We start from the raw sequence: 17875 nt of genomic DNA, 5'->3' as shown, positions 1-17875 counted from the left end.
GTTAATAACGCATATGTAATCTACTACTATGTATAGTATGTTGTAGAACTATGCACCACATAATACTTATTCATGTAATCATATTCAATTTTGCACAATGATATAAGATCATTTACAATCATGTATTATGCACGATGCGATCATACAAAGATAATGCATGATCATACTATACGTGATCATTTAATATATAATTATATATGATAATGGATGAAAATTTTTTCTCAGGAATACACAAGAAAATCGCTCACTAAAAATGCATTTTCCTTATAGGAATTTCCTTAAGATAGAAATAAAGGATCTGATTGGTTAATTCACTTGTGCGTTACGCAAAAGTCTGTGCTTTGGTCTTAGGAGAGGCAGACGGTGCTTACATCGGCATTAATCGTCGCAGTTTACCTTCGTCGTTATCATTGAATACGTTGATATCAAATACCAGCTCTCCTTCGTGCAACTTCCACGTTTCTTTCAAAAATGGATTTTCGTCCCGTTCTGGTTTCAATCTTTCTAATTTTTTATGTGACCTCCGTTCAATCGACAGGTAGAAAAAATTTTGAATTACTGTTCATAATTATTTCAAGTGTTATTCATCGTCAGGACAATTAGATTATTTTACGTTATTAAATATCGTTATTGTGTTACTGTTGTGGTGATTTTTAGCAGGTAGAGTCAAATGACATTTCAATGTCTTATTGAAATTGAAGACGTTATCATTAAGACGTTATTTGACGTCAAATGGAGTATCAAATATTGCAGTAACACACAATAACACGCAATAAAACATTTTCCTTTTCATTCATAATATTAATAAGTTATTATTGAATGAAAAGGAAACTATAGGCGCGATGAAAGACGAAAGAAAACCGTAAACGCGTTTCATGTAACGCTTGCAATGTTCCCGAACATTACTTATTTGTCTTTGTTTAATACTTGATAAACAAGAAAATGCTTTCAAGAACATTGAGTGGGACACGCCCTCTATAACTCATTCTTACATGATACGTTTTTATAGGCGTGTTCTATTTAATGATACAGTTCTAAACGCACGCAATGTTTTTGAAATCATTTCTTTCTTGTTGTTTATCGAATAAATAAGGATAAATAATACTTACTGTGCAAACTTGGTGAGCGTTAAGTGAAACGCATATTATGTATCATTTCTTTAAATATTAATTATCATTGGTCATATTTAAAAAATTTCGAACATTTATCCAGGCAACACACAATATTTGTAAAAGATTTACAAAATATGTATAATAAATATTTAAATAATTTATATATATTTACGTCAATAACAAAAGACGTTGGCTTCGATCCTCTCGTCGATTCGCACACCGAGGAATATCTGTAACACACCATTGAGATTGGTTAGATACATATATAGACGTTATACATTCTATATATTGCAAACATTACTCACCCCAAGGTTGTCTCGTAAGCTTGTTCTTCTTCCTCTCATGTCAGATGCTTTCGGAATTCGTTCCACTCACTCACTCGCGAAAATATAATTACGATTGCGCGATGATGCTTTACACGACATTTCCGAATCGATCGCGTACGATTGGGTACTCACAATCAGTATTTCCTTCAAAAAATTATTCGGGTCTACTGAGGAAAAGAGTTTGTAATAGCCACTAAATGTTGAATGAAATAATGCCAATTAAACATTTAATTAATATTACCAAAAATAATTTTATTTTTCTAAACATTTAGCAAATACAGTACGCGCAATAAATGCCTTCCAATGATGACGCAATGTCCAATGGTATGTCATCGCGTTTATATTCTCGATCGTTTTCACATTCATAATCGTTCATTCACGACTGGTCCAGTTCATCCGATTACTGCCGTGGATGTGAAAATGATCCACAAAGTAACACGCAATACCAAAATAGGATTAGAAGACATTTATTGCGTAATACGTACTATCCAATTTAGTAATGTTTACAAAAAATTTAGAAAAATAAAACTATTTTTTATTATTATTAATCAAATATTTAATTATTTAATTTTATTTCACCCATCATTTGGCAGAGCTATTACCAAACTCTATTTTCAATATTCCCTTTAATCTCCTTGATTCTCCACAAAACATTTGTACAACATTGAAATCAGAAATTTCTATCTGAAAAAGTGCATTGTATCGATACTTGATTTCTCGATACTTGATTAAGTTTATTGTTGTAGCTTTCGATGTGCTGATTGGTTCTCATACAGACTTCGTAAACGTTTGTAGTACGTTATCGCGGAGATCGCGTATTTTGACTGTATGTATTGAAGGATTAATAGTGTAATATTCAATTTGTAATTTGTATAAAATTATGTAATATTAGAAGATTTGTAACGCGCGCGTAGCGCGCCTGTTTTGTCTAGTTTATCTATAAAATTCATTTGAAAACTATTTTACCAAATTTTGATTGATTTCACCAAACACTTCTCTCAGTATGGGAAAAGCCGTGTACTTACATACATATATGTATTTATGCAAATTATAATTTTTTACCAGTATCCACCATCTTTAATAGATTACTTTTTTTCTTCCTGCCAGATTGGTGTTACCTTTTGTTGATTTTGGCCAAATCTATTTTGGCTATATGTCAACTAGATAGTTCGAGAAATAACGAATCAAATAAGATTGCATTTTAAAAAATTAAAATTTTTTTATACATTCATCATAGAGGTGTGTGTATTCTAAAGACAGAAAATTACAAAAAATCATATTTAATGATATAATTAATACTTAAAATATAATTTTTAAAGTCAATTACTTATTTCCTCAGAATTTCATGTTATCAGTATAGAAGTCTGGTCTCCCAAGTACTTAAACTGTATAATATCTGGAAATGTAACCAGATCAGCTATTCATATTTCTAGCCTATAAGAATATAAAACACCAGATGTTTAAATAAAAAAAGAGTATTTACAATTAGATATATGCATGATTATGACATATTAATACAACGATATATGATAAAGTAAATAAAACTTTATATAAGATTAAATTACAATCTCAAAGTTATATGTGTGCCCAAATCAGATAAATTGATGGTCAACAAACACAATAAAAAAAAACTTAATAAACACAATTTTTATAGTGCAATTTTTATTCACTATTACTATTATTAATATTCATAATAAAGATAACTCAAGTTATTAATTAAAAAATAAATCAAGTTATATTAAACAATAAATATAGATATCGAATGAATGTCAAAATAAATTTGTGTATAAGTTTAATAATATATTCTAAAAACCGATTGCGCACAAAGTACAATTTCCAATAAATATGTAAAATTTCTTTTAACATTTGAGCGTGGAATTTCCAAATTCTTAGCAACTTAAAATAAAAGTTTCACAAATATACTTAAAATCTAATTACCAACAATTCTCTTGTATGTTCTTTCTATCAATATTGCTGTTTTTACCAGGCAGTAATGATATCTATATTTACATTACTGAATTTTAATTTTTTACTATGAACTTTAAAATCATAATTTTAAATTGATTCTCTTATACGATGTGTGACAAAAAGATCACTCTCAACTATTTCCAAAAATATATTTTCAAAATCTTACTTTCCTGTGTCGTTGAAATAATAGCTTTATTTGATGAGAAAATTATATGCACAAACACTAAAAATATATTTAATGACACTTCTATCAATCAGACGAAAATAGTTTTACGATCATCGGTTTTATATTACAGCTTCTTCGATTTTCAGTGATTTCTATAGCAAATTTTAATAAAATCATACTTTAATTCATTACAGAAGGGTCGGCTTTCTATTGTCCACGCAATGCATCATCGAAAAATTTATCACTCCTCACTTTTTTATATGCTTCACATTCGAGTTCTTATTGCAACAACAAAGCTTCAAATAGCATTCTTTAATACGCCAACGGCAAACTTCCGACACTACCCATGAACTTAAGATCTAAAGCAACTTTTTCGTGGCACGTGTAACAGACATTGCTTGATACGCGATTAAAGAAATAACGAAGCAGCAATTTGGACGTGATGGATGCGGGATTGATAGTGAGATCGTTGCGAATGCATTCTGCTTTTTGTATCACGTTTAACGCACGTCTAACGTCGACTGAGCTTTTTTAACCACGATTCATACGACACTTGTATCTTACAAGCCATAGTCGCAGGCAGCAAGTCACTTAAAGGAGACGCACTTTCTGGGGTGCTTTTGTCAACCCGTGATATGCTCACAAATCGTGGTTAATCCAGCTGATCGGCCGGTTAAACGCTAAGTGCAATGGGAGATGGTCTCATTGAACCGATAACGTGACGAAAGGCAAAGTGCACATTGAAACGGTCTCCCATACCGAATCGTACCCCGTACTTTCAGATGTGTTCAATCAAACGCAAAAATTATTTTCTGAACGAATCACAATGTCTAGTGCATTTATTACGAAAACTTGAAATGGAAAAAGAATTATACATAAAGATAAACAAAATTTCTGTATTAAAAAATTATTTTGTAGCGCTGCAAGTTTCTTCTCGGGGCAGAAAACATTGTTTATTGCGCGATTAACAAAATAACTAATTTGCAATTTGGACGCGTTGGATACGGGATCGATAGTGAAATCGTTGCGAATGCGTTCTGCTTTTTGTATCACGTTTAACGCACGTCTAACGTCGACTGAGCTTTTTTAACCACGATTCATACGACACTTGTATCTTACAAGCCATAGTCGCAGGCAGCAAGTCACTTAAAGGAGACGCACTTTCTGGGGTGCTTTTGTCAACCCGTGATATGCTCACAAATCGTGGTTAATCCAGCTGATCGGCCGGTTAAACGCTAAGTGCAATGGGAGATGGTCTCATTGAACCGATAACGTGACGAAAGGCAAAGTGCACATTGAAACGGTCTCCCATACCGAATCGTACCCCGTACTTTCAGATGTGTTCAATCAAACGCAAAAATTATTTTCTGAACGAATCACAATGTCTAGTGCATTTATTACGAAAACTTGAAATGGAAAAAGAATTATACATAAAGATAAACAAAATTTCTGTATTAAAAAATTATTTTGTAGCGCTGCAAGTTTCTTCTCGGGGCAGAAAACATTGTTTATTGCGCGATTAACAAAATAACTAATTTGCAATTTGGACGCGTTGGATACGGGATCGATAGTGAAATCGTTGCGAATGCGTTCTGCTTTTTGTATCACGTTTAACGCACGTCTAACGTCGACTGAGCTTTTTTAACCACGATTCATACGACACTTGTATCTTACAAGCCATAGTCGCAGGCAGCAAGTCACTTAAAGGAGACGCACTTTCTGGGGTGCTTTTGTCAACCCGTGATATGCTCACAAATCGTGGTTAATCCAGCTGATCGGCCGGTTAAACGCTAAGTGCAATGGGAGATGGTCTCATTGAACCGATAACGTGACGAAAGGCAAAGTGCACATTGAAACGGTCTCCCATACCGAATCGTACCCCGTACTTTCAGATGTGTTCAATCAAACGCAAAAATTATTTTCTGAACGAATCACAATGTCTAGTGCATTTATTACGAAAACTTGAAATAAACAAAAAATTATACATAAAGATAAACAAAATTTCTGTATTAAAAAATTATTTTGTAGCGCTGCAAGTTTCTTCTCGGGGCAGAAAACATTGTTTATTGCGCGATTAACAAAATAACTAATTTGCAATTTGGACGCGTTGGATACGGGATCGATAGTGAAATCGTTGCGAATGCGTTCTGCTTTTTGTATCACGTTTAACGCACGTCTAACGTCGACTGAGCTTTTTTAACCACGATTCATACGACACTTGTGTCTTACAAGCCATAGTCGCAGGCAGCAAGTCACTTAAAGGAGACGCACTTTCTGGGGTGCTGTTGTCAACCCGTGATATGCTCACAAATCGTGGTTAATCCAGCTGATCGGCCGGTTAAATGCTAAGCGCAATGGGTCATTCTCTCATTGAACCGATAACGTAACGAGAAGTCAGAGTGTACATTGCAACGATCTCCGATACCGAATCGTACCCCGTAATTGCACAGGTGCTCTGTCAAACGCGAAAATTAATTTCTGAACGAATTACAATGTCCCTTACATTTACTACGCTGAGTAAAAAACTTCCTAAATTTTAATAAATATTTAATCCAATATTTGTAATAAAATATTTACTTATAGTATATAAATATTTATTGTAGTAGAAAAAGTAAAACTTAAATTTAATTAATGGTTTTTTTACTAAATAAATATATATTTACATTTAATAAATATTTCATTAGTATTTTTCGAATGAATATTTATTAGATCTTAATAATTTTCTCCCAGTATATGAAAAGTTGAAAAAAAAGATTATACCTAAAAAATAAAAAAAGAATCAGCATTAAAGAAGCTTTTTATATCGCTATGAGCATCTTCTTCTTGGCACGTGTGAGAGACATTGCTTGTTACGCGATTCGCGAAATAATGATTTATCAATATCGACTAGATGGGTAGAGCTCCAACGTTAAGATTTGCAATGCTTTTTACACTTTCCATGAAAAATGTACACCCAAGGACTTTGATTCTGTCCATGGAGAAATTTTCCAAACTGAGAAGTCGCTATCTTTTTACATACTTACAGTTCATGATTAACGTAACAACCAATAAGCTTTAATTGTTTCATTAATCATGAACTGCGAGTATGTAGAAAGTGGTGACTTCTCAGTTTGAAAAATTTCCCCATGGACAGAATCAAAGTCCTTGGGTGTACGTGAAAGAAATTAATTTTGGAAAAGTATGACAGTTGAATAACTTCTTAATGTATCGAGTGCGCAATCGCTGTTTTTTTTTTATCAATTACGCAATATACTAAATTATTCTTCTTTTCTTTTTAAATTTTTATATTTGTTTTATATCAGGCTTTGGCATAAATTTCCACGTTATGGCCGATTTTCAACTTGACCTTTTTTCTTAGCTTATTTTTCTGTAAGCAATCCAAGTGCCGATTATCACTGTGACAGTGCGCAGATTGGTAAGAAAAATAGCGCTAATTAAAAATCTGAAATGTGCAATTTGTGTTGATTCTTAGTTTAGATGTTTCTTCGTGTATTGTTGTTTTTTGCTTATTACTTGATATATCGTAATTTTTTAACTATAGTCGTCAACGCTATTTGTTTTGTATCAAAATATTAAACCAATATCTTTATATTTCTGTTTCCAAACCATCATATTGTAATAATATTTTAGAAGTATAAATACGCTTTCTATTAAATATTCTAGATATTATACGGTTTTGATATTTTAAGAGAACAACTTAGTCATTAACGCGAGCCTTTGAGAAAACAGGCACACAAAAACTCATGATGCATTTAAAACTTCATATGATGTTCTTATTCTGATATTATTTCTCATTCTTTAAAATACTTGTATTGCAATGTTTAACATTAATCGATTAATTCATTTATTAACTGAAATAATCTACTAACAATTTAAAATATATGTAACCATAATTAATAATAATTAATTATTAAAATTAATTGTCGACGGTGTGCATAATTAATTAATTTTTTTCTTTTAATAAAAGTGATCGATTAAAACTTAACGATAATAATAATCATGAATGATTTAATTAGTTATAGAAAAATAAATAAATTATTCATTAAAAAAATAATTATCAATTGTTAATCACACATTAATTTGTAACTATATTTAAAACTTATGTTTATATAATTATATTTATAATTCTATATAATAATTATTTTTGTAATTTTTAAGTGTAATTATTAATCTATAAGTTGACAAAATTTGTTCCAACACCGTAAAACATATTAATTAATACTTTATAAATTCTTTAGTTTTATCTTGATTGATTTGTCATCACTCGAACCAAATCTCATCAAACATCATACAAGGAGTTCAAAGAACGTGATGTAAAATTCAACAAGAATAAATAGATTTTATAGCAATTGTGTGATATTATTAAGCCACATACTTAGATTTTTATGATTTTGCACTAAAGATATGTACTTTATAATTTTGGTTTTTTTTTAAATTATGATTTGTAATATCTATTATATTAAAAATAAATATTAATTGAAATCTGAACTGACGAGAAATTTTATTAATACATTGATAAAATTTTAACAAAATGCGGAATACGATCTCACATTAATGTGTTTTATTTTTTATGAAGCAAATTTAATCAATTAGATAAATAAGCTTTAAAACTTCATGTTAAAAGTGGCACTTTATAATAAAATTTAATTATATATTATATAATAATGCATTATTTCTAAAATACACTTAGTTATAATGTACGTTATTATAAATACTTTTGTAAAGATATTCCCTGTCCTTACAAGGTAGAACAATATTTTTATTTATTTATAATATTTAAATAACTAGACAAAACAGATGCGTAGCGCGCGCTTGTTTCTAATAAAGAAAAATAATTTTTAACTTACCGATCCGATGCGCAACGAGCGGAGTTATTCAGCCACGAAGCTGCGATGATACTGTAACACACAAACATATGAAAGATAATTAACATTGTGCTCAAAATAATCAATATTTAAAAATAAAGTTGTATATAAATTCTTTGTTATTGTATATTCTTTCTTTAAGTTTTTTTAATTTATTAGGATAAAATTAAATAAGAGAAAGTAAGACTATAAATTTTATATAAATAAAAAATTATATTTACCTCAACGTTGCTCCGCTGGGGCCTGATGCCTCTCCCAGACCTCCACCTCCTCTCAGAACATCAGGGTTGCTGGTTTTTCACGATAATACTGTAACACAAAATATTCAAATTAACGTAGTTTTTAAAATAATCAACTTTAAAAGTACTAATTCTTACGCACACATTAAACTTTTAATCCTACTTTTAAAATTACACATTTTCTAATATAGTTTTACGTTATCTGAAAAGAACTTTAAATATATAAGCTGAAATATCCGTCACAATTCTTCATATCTAATCAATTTAAGATAATGGATTCATGAGGTCTTGTACTTATTTGTAATACAATGATGACTCTGATATTCAAGCATATTTATATAATACATTTTTCACATACATTTTTCCATTACTTTACTAATAAAGCTCTTTGTTACTTATTGTTACTTACCGACCGATGCGTAACAATTAATGGAGTTATCAAGCACGTAACTACGATGATTCTGGAACATACAAAAGTAAGATCCAAATTAAATAGCGCGCCAATTTAAGTGGTCAATGATTTATAAAATAATTCATACACAGGAATAATTTTTAATTACCTTTTAATTAAATAACTATAAAAATAATTATGCTAATTATATATTATTTTATAATTATAATTATATTATTTTCAAAAAAATCTGCATTAGAATAAACTTCTACAAAGTTACAGATTCATTTTTTTTCTCTAATCATTATTTTTAGATTATCAAAATAAAATGGCCCGACAATTAAAAAAATGATTAATTGTGTGTGTGTGTGTGTGTGTGTGTGTGTGTGTGTGTGTGTGTGTGTGTGTGTGTGTAAGAGGGGGGGGATATGTAGATAACCAACAATACTTACCGCAAAGTTGTCTCACCGATACTTGATCCCTTTTCTAGATCTCCTTCGCTTTTTGAGTTTCCAAACTTTTATCACTTCCTCATAATTTGTCAGTGTTTGCACACGATGCATATTAGTTGTAGAATATACAACAATCTATAACACAAACAAATACATAAATAAAAATAATGTTTTAAATAAATAATTATTAAAGAATATTTTTTGCGTGCAATCTATTCATAATTTTGACAGATTTAATCAAAGAATAAAATTATTTATCTTATAATTATCTTAATAAATTTACTTTTTCAACTAACAATTTTTATACACATTAATGAGAAAGAATCTAATATTTATATAATTTAAATTATTATAAATTAAAATATTTAAAAATATTTTATATTATACATTTCCGACTGGTAAAATTTTACGGTGTAACGTACGTTAATGTAGGTTTTACATACCGCAGTAGACATATCCGTTCCAGAACTGACCTGTCTCGGGTTTGCTATTTTCTGCGAATGAAAAAGGAACGCAATTAAAATGGCGAAAGGATTTCCTTTTATCGTACGCCACGATTGACGCAGTGCGCGACAGAGCTATTACCATAGCAGTGTCGTGGATCATTGCTCGAATGGATATTGAGAATTTAAGTGACGCGTTCAAACCAATTATGACGCTAGGTTTATACGTGTTATACTTACCAGTTAAATGAGGCGCGATGCCACTCGTTCCGAAGCCGGTCCATCTCGCGTTCGCCGCGTTCTGGAAAAAATACGCGATTGATATGGCGTGAAGCGGCTTCGTTTCTTACGCGTCAAAAGTGACGCCGCGCCGTGCCACGGCGGCGATGCGCGTCGCTGCATACCTGTATTGCATATACAATAACGCCGCGACGTCGGCGCGGCATCGCTTTTGACGTAACCAAATAATTACAATGTAGCATTAAGGTTTCGCTTACTAGTTAGACATCGCGACGACATCCATCCCGGAACCGATTGTCACACTCTGCAATTAGAGAAAGAACGCAGTTAATATGGCGGAAGGGGTTCCTCTTCCGAGCTGTGAAATTCGCGCGTCATACTGACGCAGCGACGCGCAGCAACGCTTCGCGTCGTAATCGCTCGAACGAGTACTGAGAGGTACGCGTTCGAACGAATTATGATGAAAGGTTTATACGTGTTATACTTACCAATTAAATGATGTGTGATGCCACTCGTTCCGACGCCGGTCCGTCCCGCGTCCGTTGCGTTCTGGAAAAGATACGCGAATGCAATTAACGTGAAGTGGTTTCGTTTCTCGCGCGGCCAACTTCACGCGCCAAAAGTGACGCCGCGCGCCGCGCCGCGGCGGCGATACGACGATGCGCGCCACTGCATATTTGTATTGCATATACATGTAACGCCGCGGCGCTCGGCGCGGCACCGTTTTTGCCGTACATTTTCAGTTGACCAAATAATTATGATGTAGCGGTGGTAAAGGTTCCACTTACTAATTAGACATCCATCCCCCGTATCAATCCGACTCTTGGTCGATATGTTCTGCAAATGAGAGAGGAACGCAATTAGTATGGCGAAAAGGGCTCCTATCCCGCGCGGCCAACTTCGCGCACCGCAATTAACGCGGCGCACAACAACTTGACCGCGTCGTGGATCTTTATTCGAACAAGTATTGAGACATACGCGTTCAAACGAATTATGACGTTACATTTATGTTTTATACTTACGAATTAAATGATGTGCGATGCCACTCGTTCCGGAGCCGGTCCGTCCCGCGTCCGCTGCGTTCTGAGAAGAATTACGCGAATGCAATTACGTTGGCTGTAGATCTCCCCGCGCGGGCAACTTCACGTGGCAAGGTCGACACCACACTACGCGCCACTCTTAAATTCACGTTTATGAATTTTCCAAACAACAATATCGAACAACAATTAATACGCACTTGTGTTTTATGATGGTTATTACGCTAAAATAAGCAAATTTATCATTCACGATGATAAACATATTACCAACACATTTAGCAAATGCTATGCTAAATTTTAACCACAAGCTTATGAAAGAATGTGTATTAGTTAATTAACGTAACTAAATTTTTAATAAAGCATTAATTTAATTTAATTAAAATTCAATTAAAAAAGTATTAGATATTAATTTATCTAACTGTGCATTATACATACATTTACGGAAATATTTATTTCTTTTTACGACTACTAGCATGTATACATTTTTTGTATATTTTTTAGATAATGGCTCTTCGAAGAAGAACTCGGGCAGAGTTCAACGTAGTTCGAATATATTGAACGTTCTTTTCTTGCAACCATCAAATGGCAACCAAAATAGAAATTTATTCTTGCCCAACGGTTTTCCATCAGAACCTTTCACTGTAGTCCTCCCTGATAATTATCGAATTATCGATTTACCTAATCCTTCGTCCTTGTCAAATGGTTTTACATCACAGGCTTCCAATAAAGTTTTTCCTAACTATGATCATTTTCGTAATAGTAATAGGAATCCTTTAGTTTTGTCGAATGGCTTTGTATCCCAAACTTCCGATATAGTCTTTCCTCATAGTAATTATAATTTTTTTTATAACAGTAATAGTAATAGAAATCCTTTACACAGTTTACCAAGACCTGTGGTACAGGAACCTTACGCACCACGACCATATTATTATACATCGACACCTACATTAGTATCTAATACACCAATATTTAACACATCAATACCACTTAATAATAATTTTACATCTTACACTTATTCTACTCCTAATACTCCTCCAAGCTCATATCTACCAGTTAATACATCTGTTCCACTTGATAATAATTTTACATCTCATACCTCTACTCTTGAAACTTCTCCAATTTTACGTAAAGCAATGTTTAATACATCAGTATCACTTAATAACAATTTTACATCTGATAATTCTACTCTTGAAACTTCTCCAATTTTACATAAAGCAATGTTTAATACATCAATATCACTTAATAACAATTTTACAACACTTGATAATTCTACTCCTGAAACTTTTTCAATCTCACCCTCATCATCGTCGGATGATCTATCATCCAGTAACATTAGGACAGTGAGAAGAATATCAGAACTTAGTAAGTAAAATGCGACTGTTTATTTGAAGAACTTGTAAAATTAAAAAATTTAATATATATAATAATAATAATAAAATAATATAGTAGTAACATAATGGTATTGTAAAAAATATAAAAATCTAAATGTGTAAGAATTCAAGCACACGTTTGTAAAATGTAATGGGCCAAGCCTGTTTATCTCTAATAAATGATTTATTTTTAATTATACAAGAATACTGAATAAACAATGGAAATTTTCATTTAAAATTGACTTTGAGGATTATTTCATACTTGCGTTCGGGTTCATCGCCAAATGGGTTTCTTGCCATTTAATGTATTTGTTGAAACCTTAAAATTTTAGTACAAAACACTTTTTTCTCAGCTACATCCCTGTTTTCGAAATATTTTACCGATTTCATACTTTTTTCTTGATCTATGTATCAACATAAATTGTAATGTATTCAACATAAATTGTAATATTTATAAAATAAATTTCAGAGTGTGACGAATATGTGGACGAAATTGTGGGCAATACCACGGAATCATTTGAGCATGAGTTTGAATTTTTGAACAATATCAGTACATGCGAGACTAAATACAGTTTAAGTACCGTCGGAATCACGGTGGTTGGTGGCGTCCCGGCTCGGAGAGGCGAGTTTCCTCACATGGTCGCTCTGGGTAGATTCAATTCTGACAAGTTCATTCTGATGTGCGGTGGCACGCTGATTTCACATACTTGGATACTTTCCGCTGCGCATTGCACTCATGGGCCAAAGTACGCTTCTATTATTTCTTTAAATCACTTAAAAATTTTTTTTTTTTATTTTTCATCTGTCAGTGATCTTATTGAATACAAAAATACATCAGATAAAAATCTTAAAATAAGAAAATATCCTTAAAACTAATTCCGGAATGTTTCTTCTATCTGACACATGTTCTATATTAAAAAAAGTTATAAAATTTTAGAAATTCAATAGATTTGTACAAACACGTTAGAAAAATTATAGATCTAATAAAATCTAAAAATTCGATTTGCAGTTATTTATGGGATAACTAATAAAGTTAATTCTTTCCAATATATCTTCTTGTAGTGGCGGTCCAACTCACGCAAGAATAGGTATTCACAACTTAACAGATCAGATAGGCATGAGGGTTGCTATTAAAAATATTACAAGACATCCAGATTACAAACCACCCATATTATATGCCGACATAGCTCTGATACAACTAATGAACGATGTCACGTTTGATTCATCCATACGACCTGCGTGTCTGTTTCAACAACACGATACCGTGCCTGAAGAAGCTTGGATTAGCGGCTGGGGTATCACTGAATTTTGTAAGTAATTGGTAATTTTTTTTGCAAAAATTTAAACTTTACAGAATTACAGAATTCAAAGAAAGAATTGTAAAATTAAACCAATTTGAAAATTTAGAGATGTCCAAGGATTTTACATTCATTAAGAATTTGTACCAAAGGATTTGTCTTAATATATGCAAAGCCATTTATTATAAAGGTTAAAGATTGTAAAAAAGTACCAATTAAATTAAATTAAATTATGATTTTAGATGGAGAAATAAGCGATGAATTGCAAAAGGTTAAATTGGATCTGATAGAAAATTCGTTATGTTCAACAAAATACAACAATTCTGTACAAGTTCCACACGGCATCACATTGAATATGCTTTGTGCTGGCGATTCTATCAGCGACTGGAGCAAAGACTCTTGTCAAGGAGATTCCGGTGGTCCTCTGCAAATACTATATCCTGATAAACCTTGTATCTACCAAGTAATGGGTATCACCAGCTTCGGTATAGGCTGCGCCGTATCCGAAATCCCTGGTATTTATACTAAAGTGTCCCACTATCTCCCATGGATCGAAGAGCATGTCTGGCCGCAAGGACAATAATCGCAATTTATTCGACTTTTACGAAAAGTATAAAAAACATTTATTAAATTGTACTTGGATAAATCAAGTGTTACAATTAGTCTTTAGTTAATTATTAAATAACCAGCCAGTCAAATTAATTAAGGATTAAAAAATTCATTTGCAAATTTTTCTCTATTCATCATTTTGTTACATGACATTAATTTCCAATGTTAGAATAATTTTGTAATTTTTCAAAAAAGTTGACTTGTTCTAATTATTGCCTATTGAGAGAATTATTGCAAATGGTTAATTGTATATATACTACTTCAATTAACTATGTAATTGAATTGTATTGCAGTTGAACAGTCTGTGATTCTGACTAGAATATTGGAACGTAAGAGAATTCACAAGAAGACATGAATTATAAAATGAATTATAAAATGTTAGACTGACGTAAAACTTCAGAACTTTAAAGAAAAATCAAGAGATTTTGCTATCATGAATAGTTCGCCATGTAAGTCCATCGCCGTAAGGGCCATGGATCGATGGAAATAAAATATACCACCAGCTCCTGCAACAACAAATATTTAAATACATTATAAAGATATAATTATAACATTAGACTATAATATAAGAGGAAAATAATGTTGGAATCTTTTTATAACAATAATGCAAAAATAATAATATATTTAAGTGTTAATATAAATATATACACATGTTAAACAAAATTTCCAGTTCCATCTTAATTATTATTTTTCTATTACCTTTTTAAATCAAAATTACATTATTATTTTAAGATTGAAAGAATACGAGCATCTCAAAAGCAAATATAATTAACATATTAAATAATGCGTAAAATTCAATTAATTTTGCAAAGTTTAACTTTTTAATTATATTTTTTGGTTTGATATGTATGTGATCTTATTGTTCATAAATGTGTTTATTGCTTTTCTCGTTTAATTAAATTTTCATTAATAATTCATTATAATTATATTTTAATGGGAAGTTAAATTCAACAGAAGCTATTTAAAGTGTTTAAAATTTCTAATACCTATTTTTTGTTCCTAAGAACAATCTCCAGTTTTCTCTTGGCCCGAAATCGTAAGGATTCTGATAAAACTTATTTTGAGCTCGATGCTTCTTCAACTCCGCATTATTGATATGTGCCTCGATGCTAGTCTCTCCTCGGCTAATGAGACCTGCGTGCCACCAGGCTAGGGCACCCAGTGCTGCAAATGTGGCGACACATATCAGACCCGCAAAAATTATTAATCTGTGTCGCCATTCTTTGGCCTCAGTTTCCGCCGCTTGTCTTGCTATTTCTGCCAGCTCCTCCTTACTTAAGTGATCCAACGATTCCGTCTGTATCAATCAAACGCATGTTAATTATTTTACAAAAACAATTGGCAGTTAACACGTGTGTTTGTCAATGAGCTAACATACCAGTGGAATTATTTCCGAATTATTGAGGCGCACTGGATGACCGTCCAATTCCGGTTCTTGATCAGAAAAGAAGTCCTCATAGGCGAGTTGCACGCCGAATATCATAATGAACGTAACACCAACTACGGTGTAAACCATATACATGAAAAAGTGCCGATGATTGTAATGGCCGACACAATTGTTTAACCAAGCTGTACATTAATTAAGGAAGACTTATCACAGCATGTTGCAGAAAACGATCTTAAATTCTCGTTGAAATAACACTAAGTAATTACGAGTGATTGAATATTAGTTGGATATGCAAGATTAATTTATAAAATATGCAAAGGATACGACAATGATGATCCATCTTGAGAATACACTTGTTACAGACAGAACAATGATGTGTTCTGGGTGGTTTTGGCTTGATGCACTTCTTGCAGATGCTCACAGCCTCTGGAATAAGGCCTCCCTGTGGTGGATTGCCTGCTGGCACAGTTACGCCCATATAATAATGAAAGCAGACATTAACCAGCAACCAGTTTCCAACTAGCAATAAGATTATCGTCATCAGTGGACTCCGTTCCCACCACCAGGGTAGGCCCACGTAGTACGCAATGTATACAATGCTGACAGTTAGCAGGCTCACCATTATCACGAACACCTGTGGGCTGCAGTACTTAGTAAATATATTGTGAATATCATGAAGCTTGGCTTATGAACAAAGTGAAACATTCTATGAAATATTAGTCATGCAGTCTAATAAATATATCATGCTCAAATATCATTTGTTATTGCATCTAAATAAAATGTAGTAATTGCAAAAGAAAAACAATACTTTAATGCTAAGACAACAAAATGTAACCATAATAAAAAAATCTCTAATATCTTTCAGTCACCAAATAAAATAAACAATCTTTCAATCAATTAAAATATATCAACCTAATCTCCTTTTAAGGGCTTGATGGTTCATCATCACAAAAATCAGTTTTCAAGTATTAAAATTCTAGTATTGATTTTTCAGCTTAACCAAGTCAATTCCACAAAGTTAACTTTGCATGAACATAAAATAAAATCTTTAATTTTAAAAGCATATAAGAATTGTGTTATGGAAGCATATGAAATTGTGATATGATATGATTAATATCCAAAATCTTACCGGACCCAAAAAGGAAGTAAAGTTCTCGACAAACCAGAACATGGGTTCCATAAGTATATCACAGGCGTAACTCCAATTCAAGAAGTCATTGTAGAACAGGGATTTGAAGACAATTTGGAGTCGTCGCCACCTCTGTTTTAAACTAATCCTTAAAATACAAATCGAATCATTTCGTCGTACTTATTAGATCCATACAAAATTGTAGTATAAAGGCAGCAAATGAGTTGAAATTCAGTAATGTTTAACGCAGTATTGACATAAACAGAAGTAGCAAAGGTAAAAATAAAATAAACTTGGTGCGTGATAAAAAATAAAGCTTAACAGATGGCCGAATAAATATTAAGTTCAAACGATAGAAAAATTTATTGATTTACCGAAGAACACTTGGCGCCTTCGCCAAGGACCACTGTATCTTTGCCATTTTCGCTTCTGCCCTCGAGTCCACTCAAATATACTCATAATTCCAGCATATCAGAATTGGTTCTCACGTACACGCGTTCGCTCGTCGTCACGTTGCACTTTGCATACCTTGATAAGACATCTGATAAGATGTTGTAACTGATAATTACTGCTGCGGCAAGAAACGATAACCTCGATCGATCGACAGGTGGAGCCTTGCCCGCCATATTTGTTTTCAAAAAACAATTCAGAGCAGAGTGGAAGTGGAAATGCGTCATCGAAGAAAAATTTACACAATGTTAAATATATACATATATTTATTATGTACAGCTGTAAATCGAATAAGTAATTAGAACTGTGTTATTTGCGTCAGAATACAAAAAAGAACGGACAAGTTTGGATTTTCCCGCCATTTCTAGAAGCGGCATTTTTAAATTCAAAGAT

General features: G+C 32.4%; 2 protein-coding genes and 1 long non-coding RNA gene across 5 annotated transcripts; 1 reads left to right on the top strand and 2 right to left on the bottom strand.

Moving 5' to 3' along the window:
- The first annotated feature begins 332 nt into the window (after positions 1-332).
- On the top strand, positions 333-15154 carry LOC105196044 (serine proteinase stubble). Its single transcript, XM_026133448.2, has 6 exons — positions 333-538; positions 11741-12601; positions 13079-13355; positions 13672-13919; positions 14150-14517; positions 14810-15154. Exons 1-5 carry the CDS (start codon positions 472-474, stop codon positions 14488-14490), a joined length of 1794 nt encoding a protein of 597 aa, XP_025989233.2. The 5' UTR covers positions 333-471; the 3' UTR covers positions 14491-14517; positions 14810-15154.
- LOC105196009 lies at positions 8194-11343 on the bottom strand. Of its 2 annotated transcripts, XR_005576097.1 has the most exons (9): positions 10991-11343; positions 10691-10751; positions 10460-10506; positions 10203-10263; positions 9963-10013; positions 9520-9654; positions 9086-9137; positions 8659-8746; positions 8194-8470 (listed from the first exon to the last, which is right to left on the bottom strand). It is a non-coding gene; the product is annotated as an uncharacterized LOC105196009 (long non-coding RNA). The 2 variants fall into 2 exon arrangements; XR_005576096.1 differs by having other exon boundaries at positions 10691-11343.
- Positions 14507-17453, bottom strand: LOC105196010 (palmitoyltransferase ZDHHC16A). Of its 2 annotated transcripts, XM_011161718.3 has the most exons (6): positions 17407-17453; positions 17033-17180; positions 16228-16537; positions 15895-16085; positions 15503-15813; positions 14507-15022 (listed from the first exon to the last, which is right to left on the bottom strand). In XM_011161718.3, the coding sequence occupies exons 1-6, from the start codon at positions 17451-17453 to the stop codon at positions 14932-14934; spliced, it is 1098 nt and encodes a 365-aa protein (XP_011160020.1). In that variant the 3' UTR covers positions 14507-14931. The 2 variants fall into 2 exon arrangements, with proteins under 2 accessions (XP_011160020.1, XP_011160021.1); XM_011161719.3 differs by lacking the exon at positions 17407-17453 and having other exon boundaries at positions 16228-16544.
- Positions 17454-17875: the final 422 nt, after the last annotated feature.

Source organism: Solenopsis invicta, chromosome 12, assembly GCF_016802725.1.
Source record: "Solenopsis invicta isolate M01_SB chromosome 12, UNIL_Sinv_3.0, whole genome shotgun sequence".
NCBI classification, from domain to species: domain Eukaryota; kingdom Metazoa; phylum Arthropoda; class Insecta; order Hymenoptera; family Formicidae; genus Solenopsis; species Solenopsis invicta.
Note: the sequence above shows the minus strand (reverse complement) of the source record. Positions and strands in the feature narration are given on the sequence as shown.

Bases quoted from the DNA above. Each gene is read 5' to 3' on its own strand.
- LOC105196044 (XM_026133448.2), top strand. From the start codon at position 472: ATGGATTTTCGTCCCGTTCTGGTTTCAATCTTTCTAATTTTTTATGTG. The intron at 539-11,740 runs GTAGAAAAAATT...TATATTTTTTAG, and splicing joins GACCTCCGTTCAATCGACAG to ATAATGGCTCTTCGAAGAAG. The intron at 12,602-13,078 runs GTAAGTAAAATG...AATAAATTTCAG, and splicing joins GAGAAGAATATCAGAACTTA to AGTGTGACGAATATGTGGAC.
- LOC105196010 (XM_011161718.3), bottom strand. From the start codon at position 17,453: ATGGCAAAGATACAGTGGTCCTTGGCGAAGGCGCCAAGTGTTCTTCG. The intron at 17,181-17,406 runs GTAAATCAATAA...TTGTATTTTAAG, and splicing joins AAGGCGCCAAGTGTTCTTCG to GATTAGTTTAAAACAGAGGT. The intron at 15,814-15,894 runs GTATGTTAGCTC...TGATTGATACAG, and splicing joins ATTCGGAAATAATTCCACTG to ACGGAATCGTTGGATCACTT.